Source organism: Xiphophorus couchianus, chromosome 21 (genome assembly GCF_001444195.1).
Source record: "Xiphophorus couchianus chromosome 21, X_couchianus-1.0, whole genome shotgun sequence".
Classification (NCBI taxonomy): Eukaryota; Metazoa; Chordata; class Actinopteri; order Cyprinodontiformes; family Poeciliidae; genus Xiphophorus; species Xiphophorus couchianus.
Window position 1 is genome coordinate 12,435,520 of NC_040248.1, and position 23,796 is coordinate 12,459,315.

The 23,796-nt window shown below is 39.5% G+C and overlaps 2 protein-coding genes across 7 annotated transcripts in view; both read right to left on the reverse strand.

The window, feature by feature from the left end:
• ncoa2 (nuclear receptor coactivator 2) overlaps positions 1-12,711 on the reverse strand; it is a 73,578-nt gene extending 60,867 nt beyond the window's left edge. For 4 of the 5 annotated variants that reach the window (XM_028005066.1, XM_028005069.1, XM_028005067.1 and 1 more), the window contains exon 1: positions 12,390-12,711. The gene's annotated coding sequence lies outside the window, so the exon portion shown is untranslated. The remainder of the gene's footprint in view (positions 1-12,389) is intronic. The other variant, XM_028005068.1, reaches the window with a different exon arrangement.
• A 3,573-nt stretch (positions 12,712-16,284) lies between these two features.
• Positions 16,285-23,669, reverse strand: tram1 (translocation associated membrane protein 1). 2 transcript variants are annotated; one of them, XM_028005195.1, is made up of 11 exons: positions 23,399-23,669; positions 21,153-21,216; positions 19,491-19,612; positions 19,265-19,381; positions 19,122-19,180; positions 18,954-19,038; positions 18,714-18,784; positions 18,518-18,622; positions 18,286-18,429; positions 17,862-18,013; positions 16,285-17,754 (listed from the first exon to the last, which is right to left on the reverse strand). In XM_028005195.1, exons 1-11 carry the CDS (start codon positions 23,519-23,521, stop codon positions 17,684-17,686), a joined length of 1,113 nt encoding a protein of 370 aa, XP_027860996.1. In that variant the 5' UTR covers positions 23,522-23,669; the 3' UTR covers positions 16,285-17,683. The 2 variants fall into 2 exon arrangements, with proteins under 2 accessions (XP_027860996.1, XP_027860995.1); XM_028005194.1 differs by having other exon boundaries at positions 17,826-18,013.
• Positions 23,670-23,796: the final 127 nt, after the last annotated feature.

The window sequence follows — 23,796 nt, forward strand, 5'->3', positions numbered from 1 at the left end:
TAGTAGATCAATTTGAATTTTCAGAAACGTGACGACAGAAAGCATACAATCGTTTTCTCCTCTACCGAGCCGCAGTCTGAGCAATGTGATGATCCCTGGAGCACGTTTAAGGGGGATGACTGTAAAACCCGGCATTACCTGATTAAGAACGCTGCTGCTCTGACGGCGGAACACGTAACTGGACGAGACAGAGGAAGATGTCGGGTGAAGCACCCTCTTTAGCAACAGCCGGGTCAAGGAATTCTGTCGTATAAGATTTAACAAAATTTCACAAGATTTCCTTTTAATTTCAAATATCGAAAGGATGGACTCAAAGCGCCCCCTTAAATATTGAACATAAAAAATTAAAAAGGTGGTGAGCAGATCCTTCGGTGTAACAACACTATTAGGCATTGTCACCACCATCAAGGTATAACAACCTTATAAACTTGATTTTATACCATTCCTGCAGTTTTAAATCCTTCTAATAAAGTCAAGACAAAGTGTTGGAGTGACAGAGGAAAGCTTTGGCTATGTTGAACAAAGAGTAATGTGATTCTGTCCTGTCCCCACCTACTGCTGTGCACAGCCAGTCAGCTGGCTAAAAGATGGCCATTCCATTCTTTTCCATATTATCGAACTGACTGGAGATGTACCATTGTAGTGGTCAGTTGAAATATAAAGTTAGAGATGTATCCATTTATTGGCCAGAGATTGGAAATTTTTCTTTGGTTGATTCTAATGAGTGATTGGATAAATACTGGTTACATACTAAAGAAAAAAAATCTGTTTTTTTCTAATTAATTAAATGCCTCAAACATTCAGTGCCCTGAGCCAGAAGCAAATGTTGTTTATTTTTTCTCTTGCGTTAAACTGCTTAGAAAAAAAACTGAACCATGTCAAGACCATAAATCAGCAAATCAGAAGCCACAGAAAATATCAAACTGATAAAGGCCAGGAAATGTTTAATCAATGCATTTGTAAAAAAATAAAATTAAATTAAATAAAAAAAATTAAATACAAGTGAATTCAGTCATGATTACAATGCACGCACTATTATGCTCATCAGGCATGTTAACATTGCATGCAGGAGTTAATGAGGCATCAATATGAGGCTCATTAAGGTTGATGTTTGTGGTAAATAAAGAAGGGAAAGACAAACAGAAGCACACTGCTTCGTGAATAATTTACATTAAATGTAAGCCTAATAAAATGTGGGTTAACCATACTGTATGGAGGAGTAAACAGGTTGCATAAGGATAATCACTTCCCCTTTAAAACAGCAAAAATAGATGCTATACAGTTGACAGATGAAAACTGTTAGTCATCAGAATGAAAGGAGGAGGAGAAGATAGAGAGCAGGGTTCTCTGCTCTGATGGTGGGGGTCGAGGGGATTCATAGGATTCACACTGGTCAGCATTCGACCCTCACCACGTGTAGAGAAACAAAAAAGTTGGATCTGAATCCCCTCATTCCTCTGACTTTATGAAGAGCAATTGAGAAAAGCTGCTGCTTTACACATGTCACTCCATGCTACAGCGGTCCAACTTGCACTGCTAGTTCAAATCGCAGTTTGCCCCATCGCTTTAGAAGACTCTGAACAGGTTGTTTTTATTTTAAAGGGTGGCGTGTTGCTGCATACTTTCAGACCACCCAGTCAAACTCCAGCAAGGCAGCTTCCTCAATCCAAGTTTTCGCTCCCTCTTCGAGAGCCAAGGATTCCACCCTGGGCCGTGGGAATGGTGCCAAGCACATGCTAACACCCAGTGCCATGGATTCATTGCGTTTGAAAAGATGAAGGGGACGGGGTGGGAGGGCTCACCCAAACAAATTAAGATGACAGAATCTCCACTGACAACCCCATGCTGACAAACGTTAATTAAAAGCATCTTCTGATTTGCAGATCACATTGATATTAACAGCATATGCAGAATTTAAACATTTTCTGTCTTACCACAGCAGTGAATAATAAACCCCAGCTGTAATAGAATAAAAATCTACCACATTTAAAATATAAATATATATATATATATAATTTATTTATTTGCTTTACTGTACCGCTCAGCAGCGCAAAATAAGGGAAAACAGCTGCGGAAGCACTGCTACACGGTCATGTGATCTCTGCTGTCTCCTCTGTTCAAGCCAAACTGACTGAGGGGCTCCTTCATAGGGATGAGAAGTAGACAAGACTATCATTTGGCTGTGGAGATCAATATGCACTTTGCCATGGCTGACCTAGATAAGTGGAGGAGCACGGTCGCTTGTCTCAAGATTCCTGGTGCCCCGGTTGAGTCTCTGTGTAGGTCTGACATACTAATTATAGTTTGTCATGTACCATAAGTTATATCAAAACTACTCAATATATCAGATCACAATGCCAATGGATCTACATGGATGAATAATTTGCACGCCTAGAATATACCTGGCTTGATGGAAATACATTTAATACCATAATCCAAAAGTGTTGCAAACATCACCATGTGTTTGCGACACTCTTGTATGATTTATTCATGAATAATATACCAATACTCATGTTGGTATGGCTGACTATATGACTAATATTGCATTACTATTAAGAAATATTTATGCAATTTCATGTCTTCCTGATGTTTTGGTGTGTAAAAGGGGATTCCAAACTGAACTCTGTGTGCAACGACAGAAAATCAAGAAGATGTTCATACAGTGATGTATTAAACTCAGCCTAGCTCACCTTTTCATCCTGGGAAAATAAAATCACAATGATGTTACCATCACCATGTTTCATAGCAAGATTTATGATGCACTGTGTTAAATATCAAATAAAATCTAAGAAAAAAGTAAATAAAAAAAAGTTCAAAGATGTCCAAGTTCTTCTGAAGCCAATAATGGAATTCAGATTTTTTGATAACACTCAGAAACACAAGTACCTACTTGAAGCCGAATCAGCAAATGTGCAAGTAGAAAGTACTGCAATTGCAAAGGGGACTTGGTGTGACTGAAATTCTGCGCATAAAGCAGCACATTTCAACTATTTGCAACAAACTGTTGACATGTGGTTTGGGATCCTGCTAAATCCAGAGCCCAGCAAATATTCACAAGTCTACACATTATGCCAACTTCTGAGCAAAAAACAAAACCAAAGGGCAAAGGCAGTTTGTGCAACAGAATACTCAGTAGCTTGCAGAGCAATCTTTAGCAGTAGTGACTTGAAACATTCATCTTATGTACAACCTAATCAGCCTCTTGCATCACAGAGCAGGAACTCAAATTTACATGCTTGCTTTTATGCAGAGCTCTTTCCAAAGTCCTGGCAAAGCGTACCCATTGGCTTAAAATGTGAATTTTGAGCAATTCACAGAAACAAAACGACTTTCTTCTTACTCAGCCTTTCTATCCTTCATTTACTACACTTTAGCCACGATTTTTGCCCAAAGGAATATCAAGGTACACCCAGGTCATTATCATATTCCTACATAGCCCTAAGCTAATTTGGCTGCGAAAGCACCTCAGCTGCTATGAGAGGCGTATCAGCAGCAGATCATCTTGTCCTATTATGAAACTGTACATTCACACATGATGTCAATGTGAACCAAAGTATGTCAGTCATGGTTTTAAAGGTCATGAGAGAGTAGAACCAATAGCTGTAAGGGCACCATTGCTCTACCTGATTGCAAATTAAGCCCTGATCATTTATGCACCATCACTGTGCCTGATGTGGTTATTCCTCATTTTCTTTTATAGATGGAGGAAGGACGTTGCATGGAGGAAGGACGTTGCCAACTAATTTTGCAACACAGTCACCTGTTGTTTTTGAATTTTTGACTGAAACTAGCTAGAAATTCAGCTAATTTTCTCATTTCTTTCAATGTTTTGCTAATAAAAAACACAGTTCATGGCATTTCACAGACAACAAAAATCTTCCTCTCCATTGTGGTTGGGGAATGACTGAAAAATTCATTTCTTAAAAAAAAAATGCTGAGAACATTTAAATATCCTTTTATGATGAGGTGTTCTTCGTGATTGTGCAGTTTGACATAAAAGTTTATAGATTTTACTGAATTGCAGAGAAGCTTTAAACCTAATGTGAATGATTAACTATATTTCAGCTCTACAGTCCACATGTCCCTGCATTCTGTCCTCTTATCACTGCATAAAATCCTGATCTTTCCATCATTATTTCTGTTTATAGCTTCTATAGCAATTGAGTTGGCAGAGCAGATTGATGTGCTAGTATAAATAATCTGAGATCATCACTTGGTACTGGCTGCATTTTAATCTTCATATTATTAGGATTTTTTTATATTTGTAGAGCTTGTTAGTTTTGTACTTTTCCTCCTTCCTCTTTGTCAATTGGTTGGTTTCAAGAAGATACACACTTTACTCACATTACACAAGAATACATAAATGCACAGTCTGAAGGCTATAGAAATCACAAAAAGGCAAAAATACAGTAAGAAGAAAAAATAAAGTACAGTCTGGATTAGAAACATATTGGTATGGTGACACCGACAGGCTGTGATTACTTCTTCAGCCGTTTGTCCTCTCACCTTGCTGGGATGTCTCATTTTCTCACCACATATATTTGCTGTTTGTTTTTTTTTAAGTGTTAGAAATGTTTAGTAATAGCCACGTTGAAGTTTATTCTAGGATAACGCTCCTTGTCACTTCTACTTTATTAACACTTGTGCTATGTAGTGCTGTTTAATCATACATCATCATCATTAAACGGTGCTGTTCTCATCACTTCACAGTGCTCCCAGCCACCTACCAAACACTGGGGAAGGGTGTGTGCCATTTAACTTGATCATTTAGTGCTGCGTTCACTTGCAGTAGGATGTCTAAGATTTGTTCAGATGTGTGTTTACACTCAGCAGTGCAGATTAAACACCTTATTTTTATTTATTTTTATTAATTAATGCTTTTAATTGAAGTCCTAGTTAAAGGATAAGCAACTGCTAATGATTCAATGCATTTAGTTTATAGAGATATTCAGAGGTGATTGGTGAGAAACAGCATTTGATTGGCAGAAAGGGGTGATTACATTTCATTTTCATTTCTAGACAAAGCAGAACAATTTACCAAAGAGCCAATTAACATTTCTTCCTCTTGCTTGACTATTAATATGAATATTAACTTGTAAATGTTTTAATATACTAAAAATTGCTTCACTTTTTGATGATAATGCAACTGACTTGGAAGAAAAACAAGAGAAACTAGCTAAGGTAGATAAAAATCTTCCCCAGGTTGATGTTCAGATAGTCCTGTCATATTCTGACACAGACAGATAAGGGACCTAATTTGAAGTCTGGCTAATAACACAACGAGAACAGCTGTTGAAGCAGAGACAGAGTTAATAATCCCCACCTCTTCCCTTCCACGTCGAAGCGGCTCTCGGCTTTCCATCAGCAACCGCTGCCTTACTTTAAGAGGTCCCTTCACTGTGCCGTTTCGCCATCCCCTCTCCTCCGCTGCGCTGTGAAAAACCTGGCCATTACCCCACAGCTCATCCCTCACGCCCACCCAAGACCTGTCACACGCCTGTTTCCATGACGACACAAACGCAGAGGAAGAGGGGTGAGATGCCCGGCGAGACAAAGACAGCAGATAACATGGGGAGAAGATGCATCATGTCAAGAACACAGAGAGGACCCTATAGAGCCTGTGATGGGCAGATAACACAACACAGGCAGGCCTGTTGTCCAAGCTGGAATAGAAAGCATATGTTTTCTTGCAGATTTGTTCTTTTAACAGAGTACAGCCAATGTGTCAACTTTAAATGTGAAAGTAGTCTGGCCAGAGTATGAAGTAAAAACACAATCCTTTGCATTTAGTTCATGAATGTCCAGATTTGTCAGGTTTTGTTTTTTCTTTTAAAAAGAGTACAGGAGAAAACTTTAGAGGGGCTGTCTGGTTCAAAACTGACCGTACAGACATTAGCACCAGAGACGGTTGCAGTCCTCCAGTGTTCTACTCATGAATCAAAATGTGTTGGCAAGAGTGTGGGTGTAACTTAGTTCACTGGTCAACCATGACATTTCTGAGTCACTAATTATGTCATTTTAGTGGGCATGCCATTTACTTATCTTTAACAATCTGAACATTCCATTTATGCCCACAAGTCCAACATTTAACGATACTTAGATTTACCCAGATGACTGGAGGATTTCGTAGTTTCACATACGCATTGCTGACTTTCAAACCAAATCAGAAATTAGAGACATATTGAGTTCTAAAATCAATGAAGTCATAAAAACAAACCAAAAGTTAAACTTGAGCTGCAATTGCAAACCAAATAAATATTTAGTCTTTTGGTGTGCAGGGGGCGTTCCTAAAGGCCTTCGTTGACTCTGTGGTGGTATCAGCCATCTTTCATGGGGTTGTCTGTTGGAGCAGCAGTTTATCTACAGCTGAAAGGAAGCAGATGAGCTCATCAAGAAGGCCAGCTCTGTTCTGGGTTGCCTAATAGACCTAGTGCAGGTGGGAGGAGATAGAAGAACTCTGGCTAAAATAACATCACTGATGGACAATCTCTCCCAACTCATGATTAAGCAGTTATTGAACTGTTACTCCTTCAGATAAAGACTGCTGCATCTTAGGTGTACAAAGGAGAGTTATAGTAGATCCTTCCTCCAAGCAGCTGTTTGACTTTATAACCATCCCTTCACATTTTGAACATTTTTCTTTGATTAACCTGCTCAGTTGCACATTCCTTTGGACCAGAGTACATCATTTCTAATAATTGAACAGTATTTATGTTGAAACTTAAACACTAATTGATTATGTGAAGAACAGTGAGGCTTGCACAACTACAGCACCAACATAAAGAGGGCCATGTTGGCACGTTGTTAGGAAGATCATGCTGAAAAACACCAGTAGCCATCAGCGTTTCAATGCTGGTCAGAACTGAATCAAACTTTTAAGCATCTAAACTGAATGCTGATGTAATTTCTGAACTTTGCTGGGTACAAAGTTATTTGTCACTGTGGTGAATTAAAAATAGTGTTGCTAAATCTATCGGTAATTTGGCAGATTTTTAGATCTCTGGGGTATGTTCATGCTTTTCTCCTGGCTAGATCGAATACCGTCTTAATCTTCACTTTATGGACTCAAATTTGAGCTGAAGACTTTGACAATCATTACTTTTCTGTTATACCCCGACGCTGACGCTGAAGTCCAGCGTAATAAAAGTAACGCCATCACTTTTCTGTAACTTCTGGGTGTCTTTTTCCATATTTCTCAGGTTTGGCCAAGAAAATTAATGAAACTGTCATAGCTTACAAAACCAAGCAATCGAAAAGTAAAACTCATATGAATGATGACATAAACCATAAAACTAAAGCACCACGTTAATGAAAACTTGACAAATATTATTTTAAACAGTTGTAGTAAAGTAGCTAAGGACTGGTTACTATTATCAAGGTATACACCTTGGTGTTGCAGAATCACAAGTTGTCACTATGCAGATGGATGCCAGAGAAGGTGACAGTACGACCAGAGTTTTGCTCTCCAACATGCCCTCCTAGCTACCCATTGGTGTGTGTACTGCACTATTAAGAGTAGTACAACAGTATGAGACAAACGAAACAGCCGAGTCTGAACGGAGCAAGGGTCAAACGATTAGCCGGCTGAATCACTCAGGTGGTGCAACAACGCAACCTATCACAGAGCAAGTCATTGCACACATGGCCACATGTTTGTTGGCCAAACTCAAGAAGTAGAAGAAAATGCTGCTTCATTTATTAAAATTATTAACAAAACATAGTACGAAGCATTTGGATGCTGCTGTGAATCAATTTAAAACCCAGGGTGGAAAAACATGTTAAGAATTAAGAAAGCAACATTTAAATCATGTGACTTGAGGGGATTAAAAATTACAAACCTGCTGCTATAACTGCAGCAATTTGCCCAGTCAGAGAATGACTGAGGAAATACTCATGTGCCAAGTTAGTGTGAGAAAACTTCCAGCCAGTTTTCCTTGTGTAAACATCCAAATATTTGCACAAGTGCTTGCGTGGATTTCGTCATCACCCCACTAACATTCTTCACTGAAAAAGGATATTCCGTTTTGTTTTCCCCCTTCACATTAACATCATTATTTAGGCGACTCTCCCTGCACTTTGAATCTGAAATAAGCTCGGACATTCAGCTGTGCTTGACACTGGAGGAATGTGGACTTGAATGCGAACAGGACCGCATTCTTTCTGAGTAGTTGGGAGGTGTCACAAATGTCATAAGCTTTTCTCTAATACCCGTATTTCACATACACCCAAATGGGCATCAAGTAAGATTACGGGAATATTTTGCAAGCAAAAAGCTTTACCGAGATTGACTTTTGCTACCGTAAACTTCAAGTCATTTGAGATAAATACCCACAAAAAAGCTTCATTCTTCTTGCTCACCTTAATACCCTGCACATTTATCACACCTGGCAAAAATGTGTAAAAAAATATTTCAAAATTCAGCTTAAATTTTAGTACATTTATTAAGTGAGTGGAGAAAAAATATCAAGTTAAGAAAAAATATATATACATTTAATAAAAATCCCAGTGTCCCATTTGTTGGCATGCCAAACAAATTATTAGACTGTCTAGAAACCTAGCACTTCCTGGTTTCCTGAGGGATAGATATATATATGACACTGTGTTTCTCTTAGCAACTTATGAAAAAGGGAACCACAAGAGGACTTGCCATTAAAGTTAGACATGCTGATCTTTGCAAACAAATCAGGAAATAGCTACAAAAAAACATGCTATTCAAATAAATGTACCTATATCTAAATCTTTTTTAGAAAGCTGAAAATAACAAGGCTAGAGGATGATAGGAATAGTAAAAAAAAATCTCCAAAAATATTTTTTTGAGAACAAGAGTGGCATCTTCGGTTTGCCAACTATTCACAAAAGATATTACATGTTAGCTGATTGTGTGGAATGTCGGGAAAGAAAAACATTGTCTGTCCTACCATAAGAAACAAACATGTACAGTGTGTCAGCTTTAAGTGTAACCTTGTGCTTCGGTCCGACAAGATGAAGATTGAGTTTTTGCCAACAAACACAGAGTGAGTGTGGTGTAAAACCAACCCAAGTATGGTATGCTACGGTATCACATCTATGATGCTGTGGGCCAATATTCCTTCTAAAGGAAGAGAAAGGGGGCCGCGATGAAACACCAAGACATTTTAAATAAAAACCTGGTGGCATCTCCCAGAAAACTGAAAATGGACCATCACTGGGTCTTTCAGAAGAATTATGAAAGCAAAAAGTTCAAATATCCCTTCTTCTACATGTGCCAAACTTCTGTTGCTTCATAGTCACACGTCTTCACGAACAGCATCTCATACAGCAGGAAACGCCGTTTATTTTGATATGAACTTGCTTGAGAACACTCACAGCTTAATGGCTGTCCTATAGAAAAATGGAAGTTAACACATTTGGGTGAAAAAAAAAAGAGTAACCGCTAAATGTAAAGGATGTCTTGCAAAAAAAAAAAAAAAAGAGCATAAGTTTGTAATATCAAATCAGTTGGGGGGTCTGGATCACCAGTTTTTATTTTTCAACCTTCGCTCATTTGGCACTGACAACTAGTGGATATTCTTCTCAAACCAAAATGCTGAGATGGTGGCAGATCACAGCATGTGAAAAGCATAACATACTATCCCCCCCCCCCCCCCCCCCCCCCCCCCCCCCCCCCCCCCCCCCCCCCCCCCCCCCCCCCCCCCCCCCCCCCCCCCCCCCCCCCCCAACTGAATCGATTTAATATTATTTCAGACGTCAACTTTAATAACTATGTCAAAACACAGAGTCTCTGGTTTACCTTCTTGCCAGGCAGTAAATCAATGTATGTGCTTTGACTGAGGCCAAGGTGCTCCGAATGAGAAACACAAACCTTTGTGCGAAAGGTGTTTCTCCTAAACTTCATGAAACTTGTCCTTTGCTACGACTTCTGGCAGATGTGCCTGAAATCAATCACATCCGATTCTCACAGAGGCAAACTAGCTGAAGTCAAACTGCAGCAGGACAACGTGTCACGTAATATCTTGTATAGGCGATGTGACAACTACGACACACCGTCAGGTGGGCAGAGTGATGAAACACAGGCTGCTCAACTGGTTCCACGGGAGGCGTTCCTCCAGAGAAGTGCCGACACTCATTGAAATGACACAAGCTGTCTGCCTGTATAGTTCTGAGTCAGTCAAGCAGAAGGGGCCCTTTAGAAGGAGAGCGCTGCACTCGAAACACAGGCACAACAAACGCAACACACAAGTGAAACCTCCAAGCAGCATCCCCCCATGCTGCATTAAAGACTTACATTTTGAGAAAGCATCCCTTCCATTCACTCGTAGGTCCAAGTGGAGCTGCTCAGTATAACATATCAGCATCGACAATGCAGCGTGCGTGTTAATTAGAAACACAGCATGGAAGGCAAGGCAAATTGATCCGAGTGAGTCATCTTAAAGCTATAAACAAAAGCAAAACATGGGCAAGTTTCGTTTATTGGGAAGAGAAGGGACGGAGGGGGGGAAAAAAAGCAACACTGCAAAAACAGATGGTAGCAAGAATTATTTGTATTAGTTTAACCAAACATCAGTATTGCACTGATCAGGGTATGGTACTGCGTTATATTTATTCAATGTAAAAATATTGACCAAACTTTTATCATGTCCTGTGTTTGTTTTATCTTTTATTTCAGTCATTAAAAAGAAAAAGTTTAGAAAAAACTAGCAGTACTTTTACAGCAGGCTATATACTGGATAACTTCATTTACAATGCCTTGTAAAAGCACTCGCACTCCTTGAACTTTATAACATTTTGTCACATTACAACCACAAACTGAAATACTTTGAGATTTTATGCTGTCACACAAATCTAGTGTTCAAAGTTGTAAAGTGAAGTAAAAGTGAAACCCAGCTCACAACATTTTTGTGCATTCAGTTTTACACCGGATACATTGATGCATACAATACCTTTCCTTCAGCTGACTGCTCTGCTACTGTGTCATGTTTTCTCTCTATATCACTGATTTATGATGCAAAGGTGATGTGTTTCTTTTTTTTTACAATCCAGATAAGACGTGTCATTTTATTCTTTTTTTCATTGGTGATTGGCACATCATTCCTAAGGAGATTGAAATGTGTGCACGTTCCTTTGCTGTTCAATTATTGACCTGATGATGATCCAGGTTGCCTGGGAGCACTGTCAGTATATAAATTATTCCCACTGTAAAAATGTAGAGTTCAGACCTTTCTCCCTTCATTTTTGTTAACAGCCCTTGCCGTCCTACTCCTTGTATTTGTCTTTAGGACTATTTATTTTAATACCCCTAAATAAAATCCATTGCAACCAAAGATTAAAAAAAGAAAAGAGAGTCCAGCAGTGTGTAATGTAATCTTAAATGAATGCAGCAGCTACACAGCTGCAAGTGATTTCCCCTTTTAGACAGAAATCTTAAAAGTGTGGCTTGTGTTTGTATTCAACCTCAATTTACTCTAACATACTTAAATAACATCCAAGGAACCAATTGCCTTTAAGAGTCACCATGTTAATAAATAGACGTCTATGTCATGTAATCGCAATATAAGTACAGATGTTCTGCCAAGTCCTCAAAGGTTTGATGAACATTAACGAACAAGATGAATACTAAGAATTACATCGTACAAAGCAAAGATAAAGTTTTAGATAGGTTAAGTTCTTAAACAATAACCGTAGACACAAAATGTTAAAGTTGCCCACGCACACGTTGAAAGCTTGTTTTAATGGTAGTGAGCACTAACGAGGCATTGTGACGCACGCCAAAAGGAAAATATACACCAGTTTAGCCATTTGAAAATAGTCCTCCAAGCACCGTGAACAATTTCATCAACTTTATCTGACGTGGCAAGTAGCAAATAAAGCCTCGTTTCAACCACAACAAACGCAAGAATAGATGTACGCTTCAACACATGGTGATGGGAACTGTCTTCACTCGCTCATATTCTGCCAAACAGCGAGACTAGCCTGCAGCTACAACCGCTAGCATGCTAACTCTGTCCCTGCTAAACTGGCGAACTTCGTCCCGGTGTTGAAGGAACGGTCCCTCGCTAACTCAGCACAAAACAACAATGACACATGAAAGTGTTGTGCACGTTAAAATTCCGGGTCGGGTGACAATACACCGTTGGCCGGACCCACGTGAAATAAAAACAGCATATGAACAATGCAAAGATCTTTTTGCGAGCTCACAGCTTAGTTTAGTTTGCTGCAGAAAACACAACTGCCACAAGCAGGGAGCCTAGCCAAGAAGCTAGCGCTTGCTAACAGGCTAACGCCAAAGCGAGAGAGCCTCTGTCAGACAGACACGACCGAGATTGGAGACCTCTCGCTCCGAATCGTGGATTTCACAACGGAAACAACCCGTCTGTTCTCTGCCAGAAGCATAGAGGCGTGTGGCTACTTACGATTTGAAACTTTCCGCCGAGTCCTCACTGTTAATTCCTGTTTATCCCAGCCAGCTCTGACCTTCGCGGTAGTGAAACAACATTTCTGCTGGCTAACTGTGCCGCCATGTTACTCCTGCTCTGCAAACCAATGCTGAGTGTTTATCTGGCTGGTAGCTGCTGCTGCTGCTGCTATCCTCCCCCACACACACGAAACCACATCACGGGGCTCCGAACACAAATCGACTCAGTTACCGCCGGGGGTGGGGGCTCCTGTGCAGTCCCGAGGCTCTTTACCTGTTAGGATTACGGTACCTGCTGTTTGATTGATCAGCATCACTCTGACGACATTTAATCTGCCGACAGTTTCTTATAGTCACCACTGTACAATATCAACAATGTTTTTTTTTTGTTTGTTTTTTTAATGGATGTTGTGGTTGCAAGGATATACTAAGCACAACACCCCCACCCTTGACTGTGGTTCTTCTAGAATAAAAAACCTCATTGTTTGAAGAAGATTGCAACTATTTTGCACAGGCTCACCAAAGTAGTTGTAAATTTTAAGATCATTAACATTTATGCGATGTCGTAAAATTGGCGTTGCAAGAGCTGCATCAAACTGAAACGCTTAACATTGATGTTTTAGCTCATTTTAATTAAATCACTAAAATGTTGCATTTCTCCTGTTAATAATTAACAGTTGCCGAACTAAGTTGTAGTGAAATTTTGGTTGACAGTTCTATAAACCGACAAAAAGTTCTCTATTGAACATGTTCTTTACAAAGCCTACCGATTCTTAACAATAGCTGTGTACTTGTGTATATATATATATATGGCTATTTTGATTTACTGTCTTGACCAAATATCTATTGACCACAGAAGCGAACAGGGGTTTTCTGAGCCAAATTTTGTGCAACAGCACCGCCTAGTGGTCTGTTTCCCGTTTAAATCAATCAGTGCTAAGGTCAGGCCCTCATTGTGTGCGGTTGAAAAATATTTGAGTGGGAATTAGGCAGTGTTGTATAAAGTACTGAAATCTCAGAGTCAAGTAAAAGTATAGGTACCTCTCCAAAATATGACTTTGGTAAAAGTCCAAGTCACTGACTGAAATGTTACTTGAGTTAAAGTCTTAAAAGTATCTGAAACGTCTTGTACTTAAGTATGGAAATTACTGTAAAAATGGATGTACTCAAGTAATGTAATGAAAAGTACAAGTAAAAAGTAAAACAAGGCAAATGCAGTTTGAATGACATTTTTTATATTTTGGTAAACTTGTCAAATACACTTAAAATAATGTACAACAACCAAGTGCAGGCAAAATTAAACCTGCTAATAGATTGTTCCAGTTTTAAAGAGTAGCACATGTTAATGGTTTTGAACTTGCATGCCTTTCCTATATTCGTTAAATTTAGTCTAAATTGCTATCGCTATGGCTTCCGTCCCCCCCTTGAACAGAGGAGTCTAGGTAGCCTGCTACAGTCAACATTAGGCCTAAGCTAAATACACCACGCGTGGAACTGAAACAATGCCAAACAAAGTTCATTTATAGGTAACGTTATGCTCAAGATTTCTCAATAGTGCCTAGTGACCAAGCTATAGTTACTGAAACAGGAGGATTATAACCATTTCATAAGACGTTACCTCGATGTGTTTCTTCAAGTTGGATGGGGAGTTTTTGTAAGATAGAATTTCCACATCTTCGGGCAGGAATAACATAAACTGCATGCGCTACGACAAAATCTTTAACACCCACGAAAGAGTATATTGTGTTTAAATAAGGCCATGGGCTCTCATCAGCTGGTGGTTCAACTGGAGCCACCAGCAGTCGTTGTGGTCTCCGTCTCCTCCATGTGACTGCTGCTGATTGCGAGACTTGCTTTGTGTTTAATGGGAGAAGCGAAACAGGTGTATCCTATTGGAGGTGATGAACAAGCCCAGGCAAGCAGGCTACCGACTTTGTTGCGGTCAATCAGTAGGTGGGGTCAAAACACTTTGCGTTTCTCTCTCTCGCTCGCTTTTTTGTAACGAGTAACTAAACCACACATTGAAAATGTATCGGAGTAAAAGTATGCAATTAAGTTCGGAAATGTAGTGAAGTAAAAGTGAAAGTCATCCAAAATGTTCATACTCGAGGAAAGTATGAAGTACTCCAAAATATACTTAAGTAAAGTAGTGAAGTGGTTTTACTTCGTTACTATACAACACTGGGAATTAGGATTAGTCAGGAAACTGATAAATAAGTTAATTTACTCAAATATGGATCTGTGGCCTAGAATGATGTCCTTTGAAGACTTCATTCTAAGATGACGATGATAGCAATAATAATAGTCATCACATTATTTCCTCTTTATTATATAAAAACCAGTGGAAAATTCCTAGTACTTTATAATTCACTGCATAATCTCTATCTTACATTTTACAATACCCCTGATTTTCTTTTATTTATTTTTTTGGTTTTTCCTCAGAAAGAGCATTTTTAAAGTTACACCACAAGTTTTCAATTGCACTGAGGGCCGTGGAATGGACTGGCCACCCCATAAACTTTAATTTTGTTGGTCTGGAACCAAGAGGTTTCTCGTACACTGACGCATTTGAGATTATTGAAACATGGATTTCCAAGCCACTTTCTCCTCCGCACAAATTAACATGAATGCTCTTCAAGCATTTTCATGTATCCCATCTGACTGAGAAACATGGCATTTCTCAACCACAATGCTTCACGGTATACTGAGTTGGTTTTTCACTTTGTCTGGCTGAAACAAGAATATTACTTTCCCCAGTACACAAGATCCTGTGCCATTTCCCATTATTTTAGTTATTGTGTTTTATACATCATTGGGCATGCTTATGGATTATTGCTGGGTCTGTGACGCCTATCTCCAGCAGTCATTGGGTGAGTGACGGGATGTGGTACAACCTAGACGGCTCACTAGGTCACTTTTTCAAATTGTATTACATTAAACTCTTTTCTCTAAATTCTATACACAAACACCCCATTATAATTATGTTCAAAAACGTTTGGAGATTTTTGAAAATTTATTAAAAACAAACAAAAAACAACAAGAAATCACATTTGCATTAATATTCACAGCCTTTGCTTTTCACTGTGTTGATCCACCTTTAGCAGCAATTTGCACCTTTAGTCCTTTTGCCACAACCTTAGCACACCCATCTTTATGGATTTTCACCCATCCTTATTTGCAGCACTTCTCAAGCTCAAACAGGTTGGATGGGAGATGTCTGTGCAGCCATCTTCAGAACTTTCCAGAAATGTTCAGTTAAGATTCAAGTCTGGACTCTGGTTTGACCTCTCCGGTACATTCACAGAGAGGTTCTAAAGCCACTCCAATCTTGGTCGTCGTGTTGTCTGGCTGGAAAATGAACTGTCGCTCCAGTCTTAGGTCAAGAGTGCCCTGGAGCAGGTTTTCATCCAGGATGTCTCTGTATGTTGCTGCATTCATCTTTCCTTGCTATCCTGCTGCTGAAAAATATCCCCATAGCATGATGCTGCTACCACCACCATTCTTCATTGCAGGCAGGCTGCTATATGCCTTTTAGTAAGGCCAGTGACATATATGTTTGCTGCCTCTATCTTGAAGTAAGAGCTATCCACTTTACACCGAGTGAAAAACCTCACTGATTTGAATTCCACTCCACAGTACTAACATTTTATAGAAGCCCTTTCAACTCACGATTCAATTATATAGAATCAGCATGTGACTATTGGATCTGCTGGTTTTCTGTTACTCTACACCTGCTATTAAATTATATGCTGCGCAGAATTATTTCTACCATAGCAAAATCAGTGATCTGGATACTGATGTTGGATACAATTGATATATATTCTGAGCTACTCTAGATCGTCACTAGATCTTGATTGGACTTTGATACACGAAGCAAAAATAATCCAGAATGCTTCCGTTTTAACAAGATCATTTTATTTTTTTACAGGATAAACCCCCAGGGCAAGTAGAGAGAACCAAACACTGCTGAAGTTTATTGTATTTCACTAAACGGTATGCCTAAAATTAAGAATTCATTCTTTAGAATACATTTGTGTTACTTAGGTAACAGAGTCTTGAAAGTACAGCTGACTGGCCTATAATGCTTTGTGGTGTGTAAGTAAAAGGCATATGGTCAGCAGTTAGTCAGCCAGGCTCTTTTGGCACAGTCAATTCTCAGTAGGGATGGCAGGGAAGGAGAAAGGTTTACCTCAAAATATATATATATATATATATATATATTTCTACAGGTAAGTTAATCCATAATGGAAGAAACACATTAAGAACATTCCACCTTAACATTAAGAGAGGTTGGACAAATCACAAGAACATTTTTCTTCTTTTTCCTGATTTGTATCTTCGTTGATGCTACAGAATTAAAACCTAAAAGCACAATGTGTCTAAAACAGTATGATTACAACTGCGGCAACTTTTATAGAAGCTTGTGACAAACATGTTGTAATTACAAAGCTTTTTACCTACTCCAATAATCAAATGCTACATTCGTTTACCATTTTTCTTTGTTTTTTTTTTTTGGCTGGCAGTTCCGCACGATACTGAACCATAAATGTACTCGTTTCATTTGCTTGCTTTTATATCCTCTCATTCCAAGCTTATTGAATGGTTTCCTTTCTATCTATAGGTGTGTGTTTATGTCTGATGTGGTTGGAAAAAAGAAAAAAAGACTAAAGTGTGATCTCCAGCGAAGGCTGGAGATAACAGGACTTTATACAACCTCCAATCTTGGGAATGCAGGAGAAATTTAAAATGGAATTCATCCAAGAGAAGGACAGCATCAGGATGAGCTGGTTGGAATATAAATACAAGATATGGAGGTGAAAGAAAAGGAATACACGTCATTTCGATAAATCACTAAATGACCTGAAGTGAAAAAAAGAAATAAAGTGATCATTCCTGATTTGGTACAATTTACAATCAGTACAAAAAATCACCCCCCCCCCAAAAAAAACAACAAAAAAAAACAATCCACATCAATAGGCACTTCTTAAATAAGGTCTTTTTCCCTCAGTTTATTTGTTGGTTTTTCATTAATACCACAGAAGGAAGATTTGGAGCTGAACGTGAGCTGGACGATCGGCAGCAAAAGCAAATCTGAGTGGCCCTGGGAATTCCAGCTGGGAGGTCGGTCCTGTGCGGGAAGGTGAATCCACACATGGGGTCTGGGGGGGTCAAGGAGCCGTTGAATCAGCCAGCTGGACATAGCCGAGAAGACCCTGGGAGAGACGGCTCTTTGAGATACGCGGGATGAGGAAGGCTGGCAGGAATGTTTACTTTTCTTCTCCTCTTTATGTCTTATGAGGACTTCTCTTTTCTTGATCTCGGTGAATCGGCTCCATGAGAGCTCACGCCATTTACTCCGTTAGCTGTAAAAAAAAAATAAGAAAAAGAAAAATAAGGGAGTTAGCTAAAAACGTTTTTACACTTTTATTCTCACAGTTTATTTGTAGTTGGGCGTTTCTTGCCCTCCCACCTTTGTCCTTTTTCGACTTGCTCTTAGCAGGAGCCTGTTTCTTTTTCAATGTCTGAGCCTCGGCATGCTCTCTCCATCGCCGCAGCTGGAAGTTGATAAACTTCCACATCATGAAGGCCTGCGTAAAGCAGATGGCTGACAGGACGGTCATCCTAGTAGATTAGAGTAACAATCAGTTCTCAAAGTGGAAAGAACATTTATTATTCATCATCTCATCTCATTTTTTTTTTTTTTTTTTTTTTTTTTGGTCCAGTCCTTCTGGCATTTAGCTAACAGAAGTAATTTCGGTAATGCTACCTGACCTAAATAAGGAAAACAAAATCTGACTAAATATGAGGGAGCAAGAATACAATGCTTGTTAATCAACAGCGTATTTAAAAATATATACTATACATATTTTTTCTTTTGTATCAGACGTACTTACCGCACAAAGAAAATGTTGAAGTTTCCTGCAGCCAAATCAAAGCCTTGGTTTTCAGTGGTGGAGAGGCCGAAGCCCACGGTGAGGACCGACAGGGACAAAGTAAGCAGCCGTCCAATCACAAACAAGACAGCCCAGATGGTGAATCTATGACAAAGAAAAAAGTTGGATATTTTTTTAAGCTCACAAAATTTTTTTCCATCTGAATCCATTGATTAGAAAATCCAGAACTCACCCCATTTGTCTGTTCTCGTTGCTGAAGTAGACGAGACGGGAGACATGGAACAGAAGCTCGACAAAATAATGCAACACCAGCAGGACCAAACCCAGCCGGTTCAAACTGAAAGACACAACGAGAAGGTTTTAGAAGCAGAGAAATATGACCAATTTCACCCTAAGCTCTGACTTTTCCCTTCAGCGGCAGCGCTTACTTCAGAATGTAGGCGCCAGCAATGTGGACCAGGTACAGGAAGATGTACACAAGCTGCCGTGGGATATCCTCCTGAACGGTAAACACAGAGAGGAGGAGGCGGAGTGAGGTCAAAATATTTACACCAGTGTGGGATTGGCTCATTCATTTCAGCATGAAGAGGATAATTCTTCAAAACAATACCACAAGGCCCAGGAAGCCAAACAGGAAAAAGCTGCGGGGTCCAAACAGCAACACTTACTTTCTTTGCCTTTTGGAAATACAGCTCTGGGAGAGCGTGTAGCCAGTAGCCCATCTGGCAAATGTAGAAGAATTTCATCTGGAATCTGAAAGAGAGCAAGATGCTTTAAAACAGCACACGCTCTTCTTGCTTTTCGTTCGCGTCTCATCGCTAAATATGGCAACTTACGGCATCAGCGTATGAGGATAACCCTCCCACAGGGCAACGGGATTGGACAGGAAGTTTTCCTATGAGCACAAAGCTTTTAAATACAATGTTCAGTCTGAACCACAAGCAAACAAAAAACAAAACCAGTCAAAGGGTGGGCTCACAGATAGAAGGATGTTCGTGCCCCAAGCGAAGGAGAACAAGTAGAAGGCGCTGAGCTGGCCTGACTCATTAAACTTGCTGTGCTTGGTTTTGGAGAAGTGCTTTTTCCGGTTGAATTTCTGCAGAGACACAATAAAAAAAAACAAGATGAGAAATGGCCTAAAGTGAAACAGTTCAGAGGTTTAAAAAAAGAAGAAAAAAAAGACACTCCCATAATGTCTCACTTACGTCCAGCACGTACTCCTGGATGATTGCATGCATGATGATGGCCACCAGCATGTAGAAGAAAACGGTTGCCAGGTCCTTGATGCCATGGTGGAAGTGGTTCACTGCCGTCTCCTCTGGGCCCTCTGAGAGACAGACCAGTCATTCAGAGTCAACGCCACGACCACAATTTCAAACTCATGCTTTAGTCAGCCAAAGTCACTCATTCACATTATATATATATATATATAGACTCCTGCCTGAGTATTCTTTCATTTTATTACGTCACAACCAGAATCCGCAATGTTTTTTTTATTAGGATCTTATGCGAGACAAATACACACTCAAAAAAACTTTTGTGCGTGTGAATCTGGTCAGAGATGATGGGAAAATGGATGAAGCTAAATACAGGCCAATCCTGAAAGTCACCCTGTAGAAGGCTGCAAAACATTCCAGACTGAGACAGAGGTTCACCATCCGGCAACACAACAACTCTAAACACAAACCCAGAGCTATCACTGAATGGAGTATTTTTGTGTGCAAAAATGGCCTAGTCAAAGTCTAGATCTAAAAACAATTGAGAATTTGCAAACTGAGTATCTTTATCAAATCAGACTGACCTTGAACTACATCTAATAGGCACTTACTCTAAAAAAATAGCAGCTGTAAGTATTGATTCGCACCGGCTCATCATTAATTTAGGCCAAACTAGATGGGGTTCTTTTGTTTGTTTTTTTATCTTGAAATTTAAGGAACATTTTTGTTCCACTTTTATAACCTTGCACTACTTTGTGTTGAGACATTACATGGAATTCTAGCAAAGCACATTGAGGTTTGTGGTTGTCATATGACCACACACAAAAACGTTCAAAGGTTTTTTTTTTGCAACATACATTTAAGTCCCAATCCTAAGTACTGAGACGTGTGGTCAAAGGATTGGCCCCATACTTAATTCACCTTGGGTGGAGAGTCATAATTTTAATTACCCTGAATCCCAAAGGGCGCCATTAAGATTACAGAGTCTTGACTGTGCAAAATTTCACCATATAGAAAATTAACTACCACTGGTGCAGATGCAAATACCTCTCAGCTGATGGGGAAAAAGTCAGAGTGTCTCTCTTTCATGAAACCACTTAACATGTTTGCGAGGTGGAAGTGACAAAACCCTCCTCCCCCAAAAAACAAAAAAAAAAACCCAACAAAAAAACAATGGCCTTTTGAGATATCCGAGTAAAGATTAATCTAATGAGATATGAGTGGTAAATAAGTAACAGAGGGAGGTCAGTAGAGAGATCCTAGATAAAACTCTTGCCTTTCTGAAACTGGATTCTCTCAACAGTCTACAAAGCTGGTAAAGAAAATGTTAACCTTGAAAGCATCAGGAGACGGAATTGTGTGTGAGGCCTATTTTGCTCCTCAGCCCCGAATTCGTCCGGCACAACCTTGCCACTAGAGAACTTATAAATCAGGCAGACTAAATTTAGCTCTAAATGGAAGAGAGAATTAAAAAATGTAAAAAAAGAGAAAGCTTTAAAATGAGTTCGTTCAAGGCCACCGGAGCAGGCACTGCTCTGGAATCCAAATCTTCCAGAAAGAAAACACAAAGACATTTTTGCTTTATAGACTTAAAACAAAAAATGCAACATGTTACCAACCAGTGTCGGTTTATGTATACATATCACTTACCATTTGTTGATATGGTCACATTGTACTGGACAGTAATGAATAATACTGCAAACTTTGAGGTGACCTGTGGATTTAGAAAGAGATGAATAATATGTATTAACAACATAAGGCTGGAGGAGCAAATTATTTTTTTTTATTGTTAAAAAACACTTTTTTTAACAATAAAAAAATATAAAACATGTGAAAAAAAGTATTGTCTAAACACTGATGTGGAGAAGAGCCAAGCTGCTGCAGAGTATAGGTAAATTACAGTTACCAGAACAAGCTGTCAAACCCTAAAGAGTGTGGTTATGAGAACAGCAACTGAGAATGAACTTTATTTAGCAGACCTACAAAGTGCTAGATGTGACGGTAAAGTAAAAATATTTGGGGCATATAATTAGAAATGATTCATGCGATGATGTTCAGAAGCAGCGTTGTTTAAATGCAGACCAGTAAGTATCCTGGACCTACATTTTATAGTAGCCCCCTTTCAAAAGCCGTTTTTGCATTATGATCACTCGTGTAATTGCAGCAAAGCCGACACTGAAAAAGTTTCAGTTCATTTCCAGGATGTGTTTTGAATTTGCATGCTGGGAAAAATGCAAGTCAAATGTTTGACTCACGTAATGGTACTTCTTTTCATGCTTCACTGAGGAACTTGATGTATATGTTCATATGCAGTTGTGAAGATGTATGTGAAGAAAATTATAACACTGTTGAAAGGTTAATTTTTTTTAATTAATTCTTTTCAAGAATTGAAACTTGTGCCCTAAACTTTTCTGGTGGACAGCTGGACTAACATTGTCCTGGGCAGACGAGAGGACCAACACCAAATGAGGATAAGACTCTGGAAATGTCAACTTGAATTTTGTGTCTCTTTACTCTTCTTTTCCTTCCACTAAACTTTACATTATCATCATATGACTTTTAGTGGCTTATTCTCCTTGTGTAGAGGGTTGACTATCTGTCTGCTGAACATCTGACAAGTTTTCCCCATGTTTGTGCAAGCCACCATAAGCATTACCAAAAGTTTTTGTTTGTATTATTTGATAGTAAGAGGTTCTGAGAAACAGATTTTTCAGCTTTCATAACCAAAAGTATGAAGCATAAGCATTTAACATATAGCTCCATTTGTTATAAATTTACATAATATTTTTGTTTCAGTTCTTGATTAAAATGACCAAAATTAATGCACTTTTCTAAGATATGCTAATATGCTGAAACGCATCTGTAGCTGCTTTATTTATGAGTTGTATTGTTTACATGAATTGGTTTTTATTGTTAAATACTATACTTCATTTTTGAGAGACGGGCATAAAAGTGAAAATGTACCGTTTTAAAAGGTAATCTTCAAAATAAAAGAGCAGCTTGAGCGAAAAATGATTTACCGTTAATATTGATTTATATTAGCATCACTGTTAACTAAAAGTAAAGGGGGGATACAATTCAAACAACTTCCACAATAAGTTAGCGACAGTAAAACACCTTTCAACGACTGCTGAAGGTCACAAACTTTATTTTGAAGAACTAAATACCGGAAGTTGCTTTAAACACGTACAGAAGCGGCATCGCTCCCTTCTGAGGATGAAACCGCGATAGATTTAAACAAACATGTGTTATAAAGTGGACCTGAAGACAACCCATAGACCATAGTGGACGGTGGTTTGATCCCCGTCTCTTTTGAGGCACATTTCTGCTCGAAAGGACAACTTTCTGTTTTGGTACGAGCGGGGGATGACAACCCTCTCGACCGCTGTGCGAATGCCACGTAACACTTCTACGCACAAACTAAGCACAACGGGGCTGTCGCAAAATCTTCAAACCGCGGAGCTGGACGCTGCGTTTCAAATGTGCAACGTCTTATTTTCCAGTAAGCAGCTCGCATATATTTTGTTTATGTTTTATTTTGGTTTTACTCCGACAAACACACGATTAAAAAGCGGGCCTGAAGACAAGTGTTTTGAAATATTGATTTCAAGACGGGAAGCAGACAAATGTTAAAGTGAGGTCTACTCCCAGGAAAGCCCTAATATCTATAAAACACCATTTAGATGTACGGACAAGCCCACTAAATGCGAGAATAAGAGCGAAGCGGGTCCACAGTGCACTGAAAACTTTCGATCTTGTGGAGGAAGTAGAGAGGAATTGATCAGACAGCCATGTCAGTTGCTACGAAAACAGATGGGAGGAAGAGATCAGCTTTTTCGTCCGCCAACTCTGCGCCATCTACAATTAAAAACAACCCGCTCAACATGTGGACTCACCTCAAACATCAGCCCGAGCAGGAACACCATAGCAACACAGGAAACAATATCTGCATGGTTCTGGATCACAAACTCGTGGCTCAGCACCGGCGGGTTCTTGTTGGTCTTTTTTCGGATCCCCATGTCGACGCGATTCGTAAAAGTTTCCCCTTTGTCCGTCACGCAGATGCGATTTTCTGTGCTTTTCTTCTTTACCAGATGGTGTGATCTATCTGAGCTCCCACCGCGTCCTGCATGCACAGGGCCAGGCTGCTGTTGAATGGCGTGTCACTCTTCTGCTGGTAGGAGGGTCCACGGAGAGAGGGAGCCGCTGCGCCTGACCAAAGAGACTCTTTACGCACAGGAGAGGAAACAGCTGGGGCTCTCTGCCGCTTCCTAGAGGTTTGGAGTAGAAGGAG

Coding starts and splice junctions, on each gene's coding strand:
- tram1 (XM_028005194.1), bottom strand. CDS start 23,521: ATGGGGATCCGAAAAAAGACCAACAAGAACCCGCCGGTGCTGAGCCAC. Junction 21,217..23,398: donor TGCTCGGGCTGATGTTTGAG/GTGAGTCCACAT, acceptor CTAAATCCACAG/GTCACCTCAAAGTTTGCAGT. Junction 18,430..18,517: donor AACGAGAACAGACAAATGGG/GTGAGTTCTGGA, acceptor TCTTTGTCATAG/ATTCACCATCTGGGCTGTCT.